Here is an 18375-nt window from a genome sequence, read left to right on the forward strand (position 1 = left end):
TTGAAGTATATGAATTTAAGGGAATGTTATGATACTGTAGCAAATAACAAACATGATGAAAACAGAAGCATAGAAAGGCTTACAGGAATGGGTGGTGCAGGGGTTCCTGCTTATACAGGCTGGACTGGTTACTTTGAAATTCTGCACCAAAGATTCTAAGATTTGAGACAGTCTCCTCCTTCCCACTTCAGTTTGAGCTAGCTATGGGTAGGAAGATGGACATGAGGATGACCCTGACCTTGCTTTTTGTTACCTTTCCAGGACCATGGGGGACCATGACACCTGAAGCCTCTCTCTGGAATTGTCTGAATGGAAAGGCCCTGGACCTTCTTTTCCTGATCCACAAGGGCACATGGCTGTGGCTTACCAGACCCTTATGGGGTTTTCCCTTCAGCTTTCTGAGGGTTCCTTGGCTGGTTTTACTCAGTGTCACACTATGCTGTCTTCTCCGAGGTGCTCCTCTGAGCCCCAACTCAACACAGGATGAGGATTCTTTCACTGTGGGAGTGCTGGGTCCATGGGAGTGTGACCTCCTCTTCACCAAAGCCCTTCCCCATGTGGCTGCACAGCTAGCCATCATGCGAGCCAAGAGAGACTTCTTGTTGGATCTGGGTACCCAACTGGATTATGTGATCCTGGAGGAGGGCTGCAATACTGCCCAGGCACTGGCTACTTTCCTCTCCTATAGAGGTGCTGTGGCCGCCTTTGTGGGGCCTTCCAATCCTGGCTACTGCCCAGCAGCAGCACTCTTGGGCCAGAACTGGGGCAAGGCCCTTTTCTCCTGGGCATGTGGGGCCCCAGAGTCAGGAGGCACATTGGTCCCCACTTTGCCCTCTACCATCCATGTCCTGTTAGCTGTCCTGAGGCACTTTGGCTGGGCTCATGTGGCTGTCATATCCTCCTACCAGGATGTCTGGGTGGACACAGCACAACAGGTTACCTCAGCTCTCAGGACTCATGGACTGCCTGTGGGGCCTGTAACTTCTCTGGGGCCTGGAGGCCAGGGATCTGTAGGAGCCCTGAAGCAGCTTCAAGACACAAGTAGATTGAAGGGTAAGTAAGTTTACATGGTATAAGGCTGTTCTTTATTTTGAGGTGGGGGCAAACATCCTCTGAACTAAATCAGGCATGGATTGTCTTCCTTAATATTCTGATGTAGGGTAGATGATGGCACAGTTAGTGAATAATATGCTGAATGGCTGAACTCAGAGACTACTCAATAATGGGTCAAAGTCAACATGTAGGGTTGTGTCTAGTGGAGTGTCCCAATGATCTATCCTTGGGTCCTCGGTCAACATGTTAATCAATGTTTAGATGAAGACATCAATGGCCTACCCATCAGATTTGTGGATGACATGAGAAACCTGGAATGATAGTTAATATGTTGGATAACAGAATCACAATTTTAAAAGATTTCAATAGCCTAGAAACAATAGGTTGAATTCAATTGGATAAAATTTAAAGGGAATAAATATAAAGACCTACCCTTGGGTTAAAAACAATCAACTACACAGATACTAGATGGAGGAAACATCTAGTTTCAGTATGCTGAGCCAGTATTGTAATATGGAAGCCAAAAGGCTGTATTAAGAAAGGGAAATATTAGGGCAGCTAGGTTACGTAGTGGGTAGAACGCTGGCCTTGGAGGCAGGAAGACCTGAGTTCAAATCCAGACTCAGACACTTGACACTTACTGGGCAAGTCACTTAACCCCATTGCCTAGCCCCGCCCCCCCCCCCCAAAAAAAAAGAAAGAAAGAAAGAAAGGGAAGCATAGTGTCTTGAGTAAGGAAGGTGATATTGTCCTCTGACAGCTCACATCTGAAGTGTGGTGCCCAGTTCTGGGCTTCAAGAAAGTCATTAGGCAAGTCTTCCAGAGGAGGGAGAAAAGGCCAGAGACCAAGTCAAATCAAGTTACATCAACAGACTTTTAATGATTGTCTGCTATGTGCCAGACGCTGTGCGAGGTGCTAGAGATACAAAGGAAAAAATAGTTCCCGCTTTAAAGGAGCTCACCAGCTAATGGCGGAGGCAACGTACAAATTCCTATGTACAAACAAGATATAGACAAGATAAAGTGGAGATAATATAAGAGGAAAGGCACTGGCATTAAGGGGGATAGGAAAAGCCTGCCTGTTGAAGGTAGGATTTTAGTTGAGACCTAAAGGAAGCCAGAGAAGCCAGGATATGGAGGTGAAGAGGAAGAGAGTTCCAGGGATGGGAGACAGCCAGAAAAAAGTGACATGGAATAGAACAGTGTTTCAGAGTAAGTGAGGGTGAAAGGAACAAGAAGGAAGTAGACTGGAAAGTAGGAAGACTAGACGGTAGGAAGGGGCCAGGTTATGAAGGGTTTTAAAGGCCACACAGGATTTTATATTTGATCTTGGAGGTAACAGGGATCCATGAGAGCTTATCGAATAGCTGGTGACATGGTCAGACCCATGTTTTAGGAAGATCAATTTGATAGCTGAGCGGAGGATGGATTGGAGTGAGGCAGAGAGACTGATTAGCAGGTTATTGCAAGAGTCTAGACTTGAGATGAGGGGGATCTGCACCAGGATGACAGGACCAAGAGAGAAGAGCAGGACATCTAGTGATAAGCTAAAAGAACTGAGTGTATTTGGAAGAACTCTTCATGACCCCATTTGGGAAGTAGTTGGATATGACAGAAACAACAACAAAAGAGGGATGAGTTAGCTCAGGAACTTAGGGAGTTTTCTTCCATTGGAGGTGTTTGAACAGGGAAGGTTAGAAGGCCACGTGTTTTAGGGGTGGCATAGAAGAGATTTCTGTTCAGGTGCAGATTGGATTCTACATCCTTTGACCTACCTCTGACTCTGAGATCTAGGATGATACAATCCTATTAACTAATTAATTATGCTGTTGGAGTTGGAAGGAACTCCAGAAATCATCAATTCCAACCTATTATTTTGTAGAGGAGAAAACTGAAACAAAAGAGGAGAAAGGTATTTCCTAAGATTATGCAGTACCTTGGCGGTACGACCAGGACTGGATCTGAGCTCTATGAATTCCATTCTTGGATTTAATCCAATCACTCCCTGAGAAGAAATCTCCTCTATGATACTTTTACTGTTGTTGGTTTTTTCTTCTTGGATCACTGTCTTGGATCTGTGGGGTGGCCTTGGGCCTGATGCCCTTTTGCCTCTTTGCTTTGCAGTGGTGGTGATGTGCATGCACTCAGTTCTTGTTGGTGGCTCTGAGCAGGCAGTCCTGCTTGCCCAAGCTCATGCACTTGGCCTGACTGATGGCAGGTATGTCTTCATCCCCTACGACGCACTGCTTTATGGGATGCCCTATCGAAACCGGTCCTACCCAGTGCTGAGGGATGGCGGTGGCCTTCAGGAAGCGTATGACGCTGTGCTGACTATCAGTCTGGAGTCTGGTACAACTGACTTTGATGGAGCCTTCTCAGCTGCAAGGAAGAATGGGGAAATCACTGTCAACACAGAGCCTGAGCAAGTCAGTCCCAACCCATGGGGGTTAACTATGTTGGGGGGCAGAAGATCCCTCTGCTCTCCACTATCTAGCCCTACAACTTCAGGCTCTTCACATCCCAAAACCCTAAATCTAACAGTCTGTGTGTGCGTATGTGTGTATACACACTTTTATGTGACTTGCTAGTATATGTGCTATTTGATATGTTAACTCTTTTTTTGCTCTTCTTCTCTTCTCCTTCTCTTCTTCTTTTCTTCTTCTTCTTCTTCTTCTTTTTCGCCTCTTCTACTCTTCTTCTTCTTCTTCTTCCTCCCCCTCCTCCTCCTATTCTTTCTTTTCTTTTTTCTTTTGTCTTTCTGAGGCTAGGATTTTTTTTTCTTTGATAGAGAGCTCACATTGGAACCAGGCTAGGGCCTAGGTTCAAGTCCCACCTCTCATACATTTTGCCTGTGTCATCTTGGGCAAGTAACTTCACCTCTCAATACTCTAAGACTAAGTGATTCCTTTAAAACATAAACTGCAGAGATGGTGCTGATATGCATTGGTGGAGGGAATTTCCTTATCTAGGAGTTCTCTATCCCAATAAAATCATAGGTCCTAATCTCTATCCTTATGTCTTTCGCTGACCCTTTTTGGTGGGAGCATGTACTTTTTTTGTCTCTTTAGGCTTGTTTTTTCCCTTTCTATCTCTCTAAAGCCAGAGAAAGAGGGCCTTGGTTTCATCTCTTTCTATCTCTGTCTCTTCCTTTCCCTGTGTGTCTCTCTTTGCCTGCCTGCCTGTCAATTGATTTGCCTCTGTCTCTCTCCTACCAGGCTGCTGGGAAAGCAAGGAAGAGTATGAAATGAGGGGAGGTAAATGAAAAGTGAGGTTTCTAATTTCTATAATGAGGAAAGATAGGGTGGAATTTTTTTTTGTCCTAAATGGTTTATCTGGTATTGCCACTGATCATGTTCACAGAACAAATGCTAACCCTATCCATTCAGTTCCCTGTATCTTTTTCATATCAGAGATTAGAACATGGATTTAGGGGCAAGGGCTTGGGAATGGGTCTGGGAGGAGAGAAGGTGGGGGAAGAAAAAAAATAAACATTTATATAGTACCTACTATGTACCAGGCACTGTGCTAAGTATTTTTTGCTTTATGTCATTGGTAAAATTTGATGATAGAGTAGAGGTGTTAATGATGATGACATGATAAAGATGATAATGGTGGCAGCGGTCATCATTGGGTGGTAATAAGGGTGTGGTGGTGATGGCGACACTGTTGCTGAAAATGGTGATCGTGTGATGATAGTTATGGCAATAGTGATGATGGCAATAATGATGATGATGGTAGCAGTGGTAGTAATGATGATGGCTATTGAGTACAATGATGGTGGTAATCATGGTAATCATGATAAGTATTAGTGGTGATGCTGGTGATGATGATTGCAATGATAATTGGTATCATAATGATGATGGTGGTGATAATAGTAATGATTCTGTGATTGGTAATGATGATAATGTCTTTGGGTATTAGTGATGATGGTAGTTATGACATTAGTGATGATGTTATGTTATGACATTAGTGTTGATGATATTAACGCTGATATGGATGGTGATCATCATTGTAATGGTAATAACAATGATGAGAGATTGGGAGAATGATCCTGATGGTCCTAATGGTCCTTATGATGAGACGATGAGATCGGGTTAATCTACCCAAAAAGAATACTTAAACATAGTAATGGTGATAAAGCTGGTGACAATGAATGTAAAAGGCTTAAATCCCTAGATGTTTGAGCAGCCTAAGCCAGGAAAACTTTTCTTATTATTTGCTGGACTAGTAATACTGCCTTTAATCCCACAGGTGTCCCCACTCTTTGGGACTATCTATGATGCCATCTTTTTTCTGGCCAATGCTCTGAATCACTCTAAGAAACAAGGAGGTCAACACTCAGGGAAATATCTTCAGGATCACATTATATCTCTGGACCTGGCTGGTTTTAGCCAGAGGATCCAGACAGATGAGAGGGGAAATAGGTTGGCCAACTATGTAATCTTGGATACAGATGGTCAGAAGAGCCAGCTTATTCCAACCCATTTGCTGGACACATCCACTCAATTAGTACAATCACTCGGCAGACCTATTCACTTTCCACAAGGAGAACCACCTCCCTCTGACTCCAACTGTTGGTTTGATCCAGATACTCTGTGCATAGGAGGTAATTCATTAACTTATTCAATGATTCCATTATTCTCTCAACCAGTAATAATAAAAATGTCTTCTGCATGCACAGCCTTATGCTTTAGCACACTGTGGAGGAAACAGAAGAAGAAAGAAACACAATCTTTGCCTTTGGGGAACTTGCATTTTACTTGGGGACCCAAAATTAACACATAAGAAACAGACTTGCAAGAATCACACACAAGAAGCTGAACTAGGGGGATTCAGATTCTAAGTTCTAGGGAACCCCAGAAGAGGGGAAGCTCATTGAGGACTAGAGTAGTTAAACAAAGCTTTCCTGAGAAGGTAGGATTTGGGCTGGGCCTTAAAGGACAGGGAAAATTTGATTAAGCAGAGAGACGAGATTGAGAAAGTTTGTTTTAGGAAGAGGGAAGCATGTATAAAAGGTATGGAGGATATATTTAGGTCAGCAAGGAGGGGGAGAATGTAAGAAGTTCTATATGGACAGTAATCTCTTAGAGAATTATTGAGAATTTTGGGAAAGAAAAATGATGTATTTGTCTAAATATAAGCCACACCTGAATGTAGGTCATAGTCTAATCCTTGAAAGTACAAAAATGTAGAGGTACACTCAACAGCATTATTGATTAGGAGCCATATAGAAACCTCATCAGGAAGACAGTACTGGATTATAGTCAAACCAATACTATTTTAAAATGTTTTTTATTGATTTTTGTTTTTATATCACTTTTATTTCCAAACATATCCCTCCCCTCTATTAAAAAAGCAGTTCAGTAAACAACCAGTTTTGATAGCATATACAATGTCCCAGACACCTAGTCTTCAACGTCTGCAAAAGATGGAGGCATAAGCCAGCTTCTGAAAAGCCAAGCATGGACAGATCCAAATTATTGCTAAGGATTCACTTCCCCCCTCTCTTTCTACCCCTTACTCCTACTCCTGGGTTTTATTTCCACTCTGTGATAGTTGCAACTGATCTCTAAGAACTTAACTGATCATGATGAGCTCTAGACTACAATCTTTACCAGGGATATTGGCATGTTACAGGAGACCCTGGAAAATCAAAAAAAGCCATTCAAGATCCAAGATCTATCCATTCTGCAAATGATAACTAGTCCAAAGATATGAACAGGAATTTCTCAAGGGAAGAAACCCAGGATATTTATAGTCATATGAGAAAAGTGCATCAAGTCAATAATAATTAGAGAAATGCTAATTAAAGCAATTGTGAAGTTCCACCTCATGCTCATCAGATTGGCAAAAATGTGGGAAAACAAGCACATGGGCATATTAATGCATTGTTGACAGAGCTGTGAGTGGGTCCAACCATTCTAGAAAACAATTTGGAATTATGCCTCCAAAGTTACTAAATAGTGACCTACTGATAAAGCCTTTGACCCAGCAGCATACCAGAGACTTATACCCCAAAGAGATCTAAGAAAGAGAAAATAAGTGGAAGCTATAATAGGGGAATAACAGGCACTAGAATTTATATCTCTAGGGTTTAGAGGACCCTTCCTGGGACCCACCCAAATCATTCCATTGAGAGGACTTTCCTCCATAGAGAAGGGTCTAACCAATCAGGTTGATGCTAGAGGAAGGTTCAGAGGAACATAGGCAAAAGATTGCATTGGATAGGCTCTCAAAGATCCTTCCTTTCTTCATATTTGACATGGACTGGTTGGAAAGTTTTCTTTTCATCATTAAGAAGAGTATTGAGTGAATTTATGCAATAGATATTCTCTGAGAACATGCTTTCTGCAGGGCTATGGGCTTGGTTCTGTGTGGGAGGCATGGTTAGATAAGACAGAGGTCCTGCCTTTAGGGAATACACTGCAGAATAAGACAGATAACTGCTTTACAAGGCAGGGTGTGATAAGGGCCATAGAGAAAGTCATGAAAAAGGAGTGGGGGAGGCAACTAGATGGCACAGTGGTTAGAGCACTGGTCCTGGAGTCAGGAGGACCTGAGTTCAAATCTGGCTTCAGACACTTGACACTAGCTGTGTGACCCTGGGCAAGTCACTTAACCCCATTGCCTAACCAAAAAAAAAAGAGTAGGAGGTTCAGACTAAAAATTCCACCCTCTGGACTTGGAGGAATTGGGAAGGCTTCCTAGAGGATATGAAGAGGAGTAGCAGAAGAATCAAGGGTAAATTTCTCTTCAGGGTATTTTTAGGCCCTGTTGGAGGCTCTTGTATGAGTCTTAGAATGTGGAATACAGTGGAAAGAACACTGATCTAGGTATCAGAAGAGCAAGATTCAAGTTTTGGCTAATTATTAGCTACATGACCTTGAACAAGTCATTCCCCCATTTAATAATAATCTTCACCAACTGAACTGTTGCCCACAATGGGAGATAACATTAATCAAAAAAAAGAGCAAATTTAAAAATAAATGCTTCAATACCAAATAGATTTAATGTCTAGGCTTCATGGGGGAGGGAGAGAGGAGAAGGGAAAGTTTTCAAAATACATATAGAGACCTAGAAGAGGAAATCAAAATCACATAGGAAAATGATGAGATGCTTGTCATCCCTATAATCTTGTGGGCTATTGGAGTGTACCAAGCACAGGATGCCTTCCAGGGAGCTTATACATGATAAACTTATAGCCTAATACCTTTATGTAATCACAAAAAGCATTTATTTTATCCCACTGTACAATAATTCATAGAACATTAACTATAAAAGCATAATAATGGGATAATAATTTGTCCCTGGGCTGTTTCTCTCTGAGTCTCATTGAAAAAGATGAGCGTGACATAATAATAACAAAAATAAGAACAGCAATAACAGCAACTGGCATGCATATAACAGTAAAGTTTTCAAAGTACTTTAGATAACATTACCTTTGAGCTGCAGTTTTCTCATCTGTAAAACGTGATCTCTCAGGTGCCTGATGGCTCTGACATTCTATATTCTCCAAAGAATAAGAAATATAACTAGCATTTATATAGTACATTGAGGTTTGGGAAACATTTTGTTTATGTTATCTCATTATATACCCACAACAAGCTGTAATGTTGTTGTTAAGTCTTTTGTTCTCAAAGAGGACCGTGATATCAAGGAGGTGATGCCTTGATGTGCAAGTGAATTGGATTTGAGTGAAGGAGGGCTGTGCAGTTATGTGACCTACTAGGAAATGTCAAAGGAGGGATTTGAGCCCAGGATCTTCCTAATTCCAAGCCCCACACTTTATGTGCTTGCTTCTTCTGTGATCCCTTGATTAACATGGCAAAACAGGGATTTTTAACCTAGTGGCCTTGATTGGGTGCACCCCCCTCCCGGTTTCCCTTCTATGGGTTCTAGGTGTTACTTTATTGGGGAGGGGGTGCTGAGCACACTTTATACCTTCAAGAAGTGAGAAAATTGGTAAATGGAAAGGAAGCCTCATTCCTTCTGTGTCAGTCTCAATTCAACTGGCCCCTCTAGATGGCTTTTTAGGAAACCCTGAGGGACAGCTGGGCTAGTCCAAGCAGGAAGAACCTGCAGATAGAAATATGATCTGAAAGAAGCAGTTTCCTTTTGCTCTGCTTTCTGCTCCCAGGACTAGGACCATGCATCTTACCTGTACAGTGCAGCAGAAACTTCATGCATAAGGTTCTCCTCAAGTTCCCTCCTCCAGGGACTAGAATCACAGAATGTTAGAGCTGGAAGAACTCTTAAAATGATCCAACCTCCTCCCCTTACAGAAGAGGAAACTGAGGTCTAGAGAGATTTATCCAAGGTCATGCATTAGTGGCAGAGCTGAACCTAGAATCCATTATCTCTTGACTCCCAAGTCAATGGGCTGCACAACAGCTATTTTATCAGGGCTACTCATAGGGCAGCAACTTACCCACAGAAGCAAGCTCAAATAGCCCTCCCCAAGTCCCACGTTCTTTGGGCTCTTCATAGATACTCATGCCAAATTACCTCTCTGTTCTCTGGTCCCTCTGCAGATGGGTCCTCGGTTCCCCTCCTGGCTCTGATATCAGTATCCACCCTAGTGCTTGGAGGCCTGGGGCTCATTTACCTCATCAGGTGAGAATTCTTAGGTAAAACTAAGACCTTGCATGTGAAAATGATTTCTTTATCCGTTTTGAAGATCCCCTTTTCATTCCCCTCAACATTTGCCTCATTGACTTATATGATGTCAGGACTGGAAGGGACCTTAGAACAGAGATTTAACAGATCTTAGAATGGAGACTTTCAGAGTTAAAACAGACCTGAGAACATTCAATGTTAAAACTGAAAGGGATCTTAGAACACAGAAAGTAGAGTGTCAGAATATAAACCATGGAATATCAGAGCTCGAAGTGATTTTAGAATGCAGAACATAGAATGTTAAAGCTAGAAGCAACCTTAGAACATAGAATCTTAGAGCTGAAATGGACTGTGGGACACAGAATGTTAGAGCTGGAAAGAAATTGAGAACATGGAATTTCAGAGTTGGAAGGGGGACCGCAGAACACCAAATGTCAGAACTGGAAAGGGCCTTAGAACATAGAACATGAAATGTTCGAGCTGGAATGTCTCTCCCACAATCAGGATTCTGCAGTTCCAGCCTGGAGGAGGCCCCAACAAGATTATGCTGACCCTGGCAGACATCACCTTCATCCATCCTCGACTGAGCCAGCGGGTAAACTCAGCTGCTCATGCACAGGCTCTAATGGGTGAGGGCTGGGGAGGGAGCCATGGCTGGTGCCCCAGTTGTCCTGAGGGGTTGGTCCTGACCCTTGTCCTGGCCTCTCCAGAAGCTCACCCTGGATACCCTCAGCAACTCCCGGAGCCCCTCAGATGGCAAGAGCCTCAGCTCAGAGGTCCAGTCTCCAGGGAGGGTCCTCCCAGCCACACCAGAGACTTCCAACATTGCCTTGTACCAGGTGAGGCCTTGCATCACCAGTCCTTCAGGCAGAGCATTGGGCAAGCAAGACACTTAGAGTATCTCAAGAGTTCTGGGAGGTAGGTTCTATAGACTCTATTCTAGCCATTTCACAGATGAGGAAATTGAGGCTCAGTCAGGTGAAATGACTTGTCTAGAGTCATAAAGCTTTTAAGTATTGATCATTAGGGAGAAGGAGGTACAGAAATAAACATTTATTAAGTTCCTACTATGTGAGAGACACTAAGCTAAGTGCTTTACAAATATTCCCTCACTGCAACCCTATGAAGTAGGTATTGTTATTATGCCCATTTTACAAATGAGGAAACTGAGACAGACAGAAGTTAAGTGACTTGCCCTGGGTCACACAGCTAGTAAATGTCTAAGGCTAGATTTGAACTCATACCTTCTTGACTCCGGGATCAGCTCTTTAGCCACTGCACTACCTAGCTGCCTCAATATTAGGAAAATAAGACTTCAAGAATCATCGATCTTATTAGTATGAGTCCTTTATCCACTGATATAGATCACAGACTTTGAGTTGCTGTGGCTAAAAATCTCCCTCTGCTGGGGTGGCCAACTCTCGGGTGATGAGCCTTGGACTCATCCTCCCCTCTTCAGTCTCCCTTACCCCACCTATCCCATCTGTTGCCAGATCTTACTTTGTACTTTCCCATCTCTTGCATACATTCCTTCTCTCCACTCCACATTCTCTCTTGCCCCGCCCTAGTTCAGGACCTCATCACTTCATGCTTGGACTCCCCAGTCCAGTCTACCTTCCACTTAGCTGCCAAAGTGATTTTCCTAAAACACAGGCCTCTCCACGTCCTTCTCCAACTCCTTTAATGAGCACCAGTGTCTCCTTCTAATTCCCAGGGAGTTCCAGGGTGAGTGGAAAGAAGAGGGTGTATAGAAGAGATGTGGTGAAAGTACAAATAATGAGATCTGCTCACAGATGGCTTATGTGGGGAGGAGATTGAACAAGGGAGATGGCCCCAAGGCTCATCACTAGAAGATTAGCCATCCAGGGCAATGATTCCATATGTGATAACAATAGGGACACAGTTGGATGCCAGGAGTCCCAATCAGGACCCACCAGCGCCAGGCCTGAGTGCCCAGGAAGGACATCTCTTTGGGAAAGCCGGGCCTCATGAACCATGCTGCTCTCTGTCAACAGGGAGACTGGGTTTGGCTGAAGAAATTCAAGGCTGGAACATTCCCTGAGCTCCGGCAGAGTTCTGTGAAGGTACTGAAAAAGGTACCGCTGAGGAGGGGCACGATTTCTGGGGGTGCAGGGATGGGGAAAGAGTGATCAGGGAAGCCTAACTTCCTGGTTGGACCATGAAGTTGGCTTTGTTTGGTGTGTGCATGAATGTGTGCATGTGCATGTGCACATGTGTGTGTGCATGTATGTGTGTGTGTGTGAGTGTGTGTGTGTGATCCCTGTGTATAGAGGGAACTCCTGCCAAAGTACAGGGGTAGTCTCAATAACTTGCTTCCTTTTCTCTAAGAAACTCCTACTCTTGATAGGAAGGTCTGGGCTATGAACTACAGCCACCAACATCTTTACCACCTTGATGCCAGGAGTCCCGATCCAAGCAATAGCACCAGTCTTGAAGTTAGGAAGACCAGGGTTCAAGCCTCACTTCTGACACATCCTGTCTGTGACTGCCTGGGCAACTCATTTAACTTCTCAGTGCTCTAGACAACTTTCTTTTTTATTTTTTAAAATAAATTTTAATGATACTTTTTGTTTTTATATCAAAAAAATCCTCCTAGGGTTCCTCCCTCTCCCCTCTCTCAGAGAGTCATCCTTTGTAACAAATAATATTTTTAAAAGACGAAAAAAGAAAAAGAGGAAGAAGAGACCAAAAAAAATCAGCAAAACCAATCAATACATTGAAAAAAAATCTGAAAAGCCAGGCATGTATTCCTTGCAATCCAGGAGGCTGAAGCTAGTGGATTTCTTAGATTCAGGAGTTCTGAGCTACAGTTGGTTTAGCCAATCAGGTGTCCACACTAAGTCTGGCACCAATATGGTGAACCCTCCTCCCCAGGAGTGGTGGGCCACCAGATTGCCCAAGGAAGACTGAACTAGCTCAATAGGAAACAAAGCAGGTCAAGGAGTCTATACCTATCAGAATTTGATCAGGATTATAAAAGCCCCTGAACTTTTAGCCTGGCTGAGGTAAGGAGACCCAGCCTTTAAAAAAACAGAAGTCTACAAATATACACCATGTTCTATTCTGCAGATCAACAACTTTTGCAAAGGAGTGAGGGGAGTTGTCTTCATGTGTATCCAAGCTTGTTCTTCATAATTTTGCAATATTCCAGATTGGTCATTTTGTGGCTGATATTCTTTCCATTTACATTGTTGTAGTTGCTGTGTATGTTGTTTTCTTGGCTCTGCTTACTTCATTTTGGATCAGTTTATATAGATCTTTTCATGCTTCTCTGTATTTATCACATACATAATTTCTTATGTACAGTAATATTGCATTACATTCATTTACCACAATTTGTCCAACTATTTCCCAACAGGTAGGCATCTACTTTGTTCCCAGTTCTTTGCTACCACAAAAAGTGCTGCCATAAATATGTTAGTGAATATGTAGAGTATCTTTTTATCAATAACCTCCTTGGGATAGATGTTTAGATAACTTTCTAAAATTATAAGTTTCAAAAAGGGTGACAGTCTGTATTGGTAGAGGGAGTTTCCCCACTTAATAATTCTCTATATCAAAGAAATTATGGATCCAGTCCCTAGCCCTAGTTCTGTGAATAACAGTATTTCTATGAGCATATTTACTAGGACTTTGGGAAGTGACTTTCCATTTCTGATTCTCAGTTCCTTCCTCTGTACAGTGAGGAGGTGGAACTAAGGGTTTTGGGCAATAAGGAGATCATTAGTAACTTTGGAGAAAGAAATTTCAGTAGAATGATGAGGTGGAAAGCCAGACTGGAGAGAGTTAAGAAGAAAATGAGAGGAAAGAAGGCAGAGATATATATTGTAGACAGCCTTTTCAAAGAGTTTAACCATAAAAGGGAGGAGAGATATGAAAAGATGGCTAGTGGGATAGATGGATCAAGAGGATTTTTTGAGCATCGGAGAGACATGGGCATGTTTGTAGGTAGTAGGGAGGCAGCCAGTAGACAGGGAGAGACTGAAGATAAGTGAGAAAGTGGGGGATTGTAAGAGTGGGTAATCTGCTAGAGAAGATAGGATAGAATTGAATTAGACCATTTCTAAGGTGACCTACAACTCTAGATCTTACCACTTTATGACTGGAGGGTCTCTAAAATCATTCCAGTTCTGACATTCTAAGATACATAAGGTAGGAGAGCCCTCAATGGCTTCCCGCCAGTACATTCCAAGTTTCCCCCTCTCTTGCCTCTACAGATGAGGGACCTGAGACACGAGAATGTAAATCTCTGCCTGGGCTTCTTTACTGATCTGGGTGTTTCCGCCATTGTGTTTGAGCACTGTTGCCGGGGCAGTTTGGAGGACCTGCTGAAGAATGAGGCCCTGCGGCTTGACTGGACTTTCAAGTCGTCCCTCTTGATGGATTTGATTAAAGTAAAGGAAGCAATTTTTTAGATGTCCATGTTCATGGCCCCCATGTCAATGGTTGAAATTGGGAAGAAGAAAATAGGATGGTGGATAACGGTCAGGTCTGACTATTTGTTTATATGGGAGGGGATTCTCTTCTATGCCCCTCCCCCCAAGTTAATGTAGTAAAGAAAGGTCCAGAATGTAATCTAAGGGTATTAATGAAATATTAAACTGAAAAAGATTCACCAATTCCTTGATCCCTTTGTGAATACTAACAAACATCTCTGACTGAATCAATAAGGGAACAATGTGATGAACTGAGCAAATGAATTAGCCACACTTCTAAAGGATTTACGTGGCTAAGTCCAGGGAAAAATTTGGCACTTATGCGTGTGGAAGAGATTTCTAGCTGGTAGCTACATTGTGAGGGCTTATCCAGAATAATTTTGAGGTCCTGTATGCATTTGCAGAGACCCATTGGAGAGAATTTCTATCCAGAACTTTCCTTCTTGAATACTCTAATTTTGCAGGAATCTACTGTTTGTTTGCTTTTACTGTGATCAAATGGTCTATTTTCCAGTGTGTTTCATTTACAAATCAGATCACTTCTTTATTGAATACTTATGTGTTGTGTTATTTTGCCTGTTAAGAACATCAAAGTTAATATAAGCAACATAGAGTTTATATCCTTAGAAACATTGTGTCCTTAGCAATTCACCAAGAGCATACTATGGTAGTTCATTCATATTCAGTATTTGGTTCTTTTAAACTTTTAAGCAGACCTTATTTTGACATGAGAGCAGATAACTTATCTGAGATCCTTATGGACCATAGGTCCAAAAGATAGATTTTGTGTGTTAATCTAGAAATCCTGAATAACCAACCATCAATTTTTAATCCCTTTTAGGGAGCTCCACACATCTTTGTGACTAGTACGTAGTAGAGCCAGGATCCAAAGCCAGGTCCTTTCACTGTGAATCCAATGCATTTTGCCATGAGTATAATCCTCTCAGTGGAGAGCATGTTCTAATTGGAAGGGCCCTAGCTAGAATGGGAACCAAAAGACCTGTTCTAGTCAGGGTTCTGGAACTAAACTGGACAAATCACTTACCCTCTGTCACTTACTCATTTGTAAAATGATGAGGTCATCCTGAATGGTCTGGAAGTCCATTTTCACCTGTAACATCTCATATGCTTCAAAGTCCCTATCAATCACAAATATTCTGTTACTCCAAACTACTCTATCCCCTTTTTGAGACTCTACAATTAAATGAGGGTGTGGGGCATGCTGGGCTCGAAGGCACCTTGTCAGCTCTATAGCATATTACAGGGAAGTATTTCTCCTCATCCTCCAGGGTATCCGGTATCTCCACCATCGAGGGTTTCCCCATGGTTCCCTCAAGTCTCGCAACTGTGTTGTGGATGGGCGCTTTGTCCTGAAGGTCACAGACCATGGCTATTTGGCACTCTTGGAGAGACAGCGAGTTCCTCATTCCCAGCCCCTGCCAGAAGGTCAGTGTCCAACAGGGGCCATTCATAGCCCTTCCTCCCTTCAAAGCTATTGTGTCTAGTAGGTAATATCTTGACCAGCAGGAGGCTGAAAGCCTGTTCCTTAGAGAACTCTGAACAGGTAGGTATTTCTTTTTAATCTGGTCCTTAGGGCCACCCCTTAGGAACTACAAGTGACCTGTTATGATTCATGAAGTGATGTGGGCCAGTAATCATACCCCTTCCACCCAAATATGTCCTTTACTCATCTTGTATAATTTCTTGAAATTTCACTATTCAATCATTTGAATGGATATATATTGGAGGACCCAATGGACAAGCATTCAATAATTCAATCTTAAAAACATGTATGGAGTGCTTATTGTATGCAAAGCCTTGTTCTAATCTGAAGGAGACGGAGAGTTTAGATTAGATCCTCCTCTCCCTACATTTAATTCATAGTCTGTTAGGGAGACAACATAAACACAAATAATTATAATGTATAACAATAATACATATTACATATTACTAGGGAGAAGGGAAGGCTTCCCAAAGGAGATTGTGGGCTCCCTATAAAAAGTCTGGTTTACTTAATGCTTATGTCTAGTTCCACTTTCCTCTTAGGTGCCCTATTAATCTTCATCATAACTGTCACCATCATTATTATTCATGCTGTTTCCTTCCCTTTATAGGTTTTGATTAATTGTTATGCGTCATAGTGGATAGAGTGATGGACATGGAGTCAGAAGACCTGACTGAGTTCAAATCTTGCCTCTGACAAATCTATGACCCTCAACTTTCTCATCTGCAAAGTGGACATACCTTCCAGGGTTATCATGGGATAAAATAAGATATTTTTAAAGTGCTTTGTAAACTTTAAAGTGTTATACAAATGCTAGGTATTCTTACTCTGTCAACCAATAAACACTAATCTTATGATCTATTAAACTAGAGCAATAAGGAACCTTTGACAACATCTAGTTCAATCTCCTCATTTTTAACGAGAAAAAAAATTAAGACCAGATATGTCAGGTGATATATGTACTACCTCACAGATGTAGTGAGTGGAAAAGGTGGGATTTGAACTTAGGTCCTGCAATTCTAAATATTTTTTTTTTATTTTCTTAGGCAATTGGGGTTAAGTGGCTTGCCCAGGGTCACACAACTAGTAAGTGTTAAGTGTTTGGTCTGATGCCGGATTTGAACTCAGGTCCTCCTGAGTTCAGGGCCAGTACTCTATCCACTGCACCACCTAGCTGCCCCCTGCAATTCTAAATTCATCTTGTTTCCACTGCCCTATACTGAGCTTCTTTCTCTATAATGGATGTATACTTAAATGCTAAGGGGAAGACAGAAATGAATAAGACCTAGTCCCTCACTACATAGAATTCATAATCAAGTAGTTGGGATAAGCTTAGGGAATACTTTGCCCACTTTCTTGGAATTATAGGAAGTTGGAACTGGACATTGGTTTAGAACACTGAACAGCTAGTTCCATTCCATGGAACATGAAATGCTAGAATTTTGAATTTTAGAGCTAGAAGGAATCTTAGAGATCATCTAGTCCATATCTTTCATTTTATAGGGGAGACCTAGGGAGAGAAAATGAGTTTCACAAGGTGGGTCAACTAGTCAGTCAGAGCTTGGATTTGAACAAGGGTTTCCTGATGACCAGCCCAGTCATTTTTCTGTCCTTTCCTATTGATCTGCCTTCTTTTCAGAGTTGCTATGGACTGCACCAGAATTGCTCAGGGAGCCTGAAGGGCCTCGTAGAGGCACTTACAAGGGGGATGTCTACAGTTTTGCCATCATTTTGCAAGAGGTGCTAGCTAGAGGGCCACCCTACTGCACGTCAGGGCTCTCTGCAGAAGGTAGGATTTTCTCATCCTCTGCCATTTTCTTACCCTCTGTTCTCTGTAGGGCTGGCTTTGTGCATCCCGGGAAGAGACATTCATCACTTCTGAGAGATCCAAAATGTTCTCTCCCACTAAGACCTTGAATACTACCAGTAGAAATCTATTCCTTGAGATTAAGCCTCCACTTGGTGACCTCTGTCCATTGTGCTGAAAAGGGCTAAATACCACTGAGAATTGGCTTGTGTCATTTTGGTAACTAACACACTCCCAGTAGTTTTAGTTTGGGGGTCATTTGTGGAGAAATGTCCCTTTCCTTAAAATTGGTGGGAACTGTATGTATTGATGAACTACTGACTGTATTGCTCAGTGATTATATTGTAATCAAGGATAGAAAAGTAGTATAGAGGACAGAGGGCTGGCCTTGGAAGCAGGAAGCCCTCCCTCTGACACATACCATCTATAAGACCCTTGGCAAGTCCCATAATTTCTCAGTGCCCCCTGGCAATTCTCTAAGACTTTATATTATAGACAGATGTCTGATCTGCATAGAGGGAGGGGTGCCCATACCTGGAGTTCCCTATGCCAACACCAAAAAACAATGAACCAAATTCAAGGATCCATGAGAGTTCCTCAATGTGTGTGCTTCCCCTCCACTGACCAGGATCCTAGCCTCATCTTACCATAGGAGGTTATGTGTTGCCATGGTCCCCTCAGAATTCACCATCCAGTGATAAACCTTCTCTGGCCACAAACAGGCAGGGTTGCAGATGATAGATATCCAGTCTTATTACAGTTGGACCTGAACCCAAAGCCTTTACAATTTGGTGGGAAGGAACTCCTAGAGCTTTGTTTTTTCTCCCCTGACATAGTCTTTGAGCCCCCAGTGGCACCCTCACACCATGCAGAGGTCTTGGAGAACCTTTGTAGATATATAACAATGCAAAACAAGGCCTTTGTAAATTGTAAAGCAC

General features: G+C 42.4%; 1 protein-coding gene across 1 annotated transcript in view; it reads left to right on the forward strand.

The window, feature by feature from the left end:
* Positions 1 to 203: 203 nt before the first annotated feature.
* GUCY2F (guanylate cyclase 2F, retinal) overlaps positions 204 to 18375 on the forward strand; it is a 55492-nt gene continuing 37320 nt past the window's right edge. The window contains exons 1-10 of the mRNA XM_027848088.1: positions 204 to 1053; positions 3178 to 3479; positions 5305 to 5659; positions 9585 to 9666; positions 10174 to 10264; positions 10380 to 10508; positions 11685 to 11765; positions 13908 to 14084; positions 15416 to 15572; positions 17270 to 17419. Of these exons, the coding sequence (XP_027703889.1) occupies positions 204 to 1053; positions 3178 to 3479; positions 5305 to 5659; positions 9585 to 9666; positions 10174 to 10264; positions 10380 to 10508; positions 11685 to 11765; positions 13908 to 14084; positions 15416 to 15572; positions 17270 to 17419 (2374 nt within the window). The remainder of the gene's footprint in view (positions 1054 to 3177; positions 3480 to 5304; positions 5660 to 9584; positions 9667 to 10173; positions 10265 to 10379; positions 10509 to 11684; positions 11766 to 13907; positions 14085 to 15415; positions 15573 to 17269; positions 17420 to 18375) is intronic.

This window comes from Vombatus ursinus, unplaced genomic scaffold, assembly GCF_900497805.2.
Source record: "Vombatus ursinus unplaced genomic scaffold, bare-nosed wombat genome assembly UNPS02005659.1, whole genome shotgun sequence".
NCBI lineage: Eukaryota > Metazoa > Chordata > Mammalia > Diprotodontia > Vombatidae > Vombatus > Vombatus ursinus.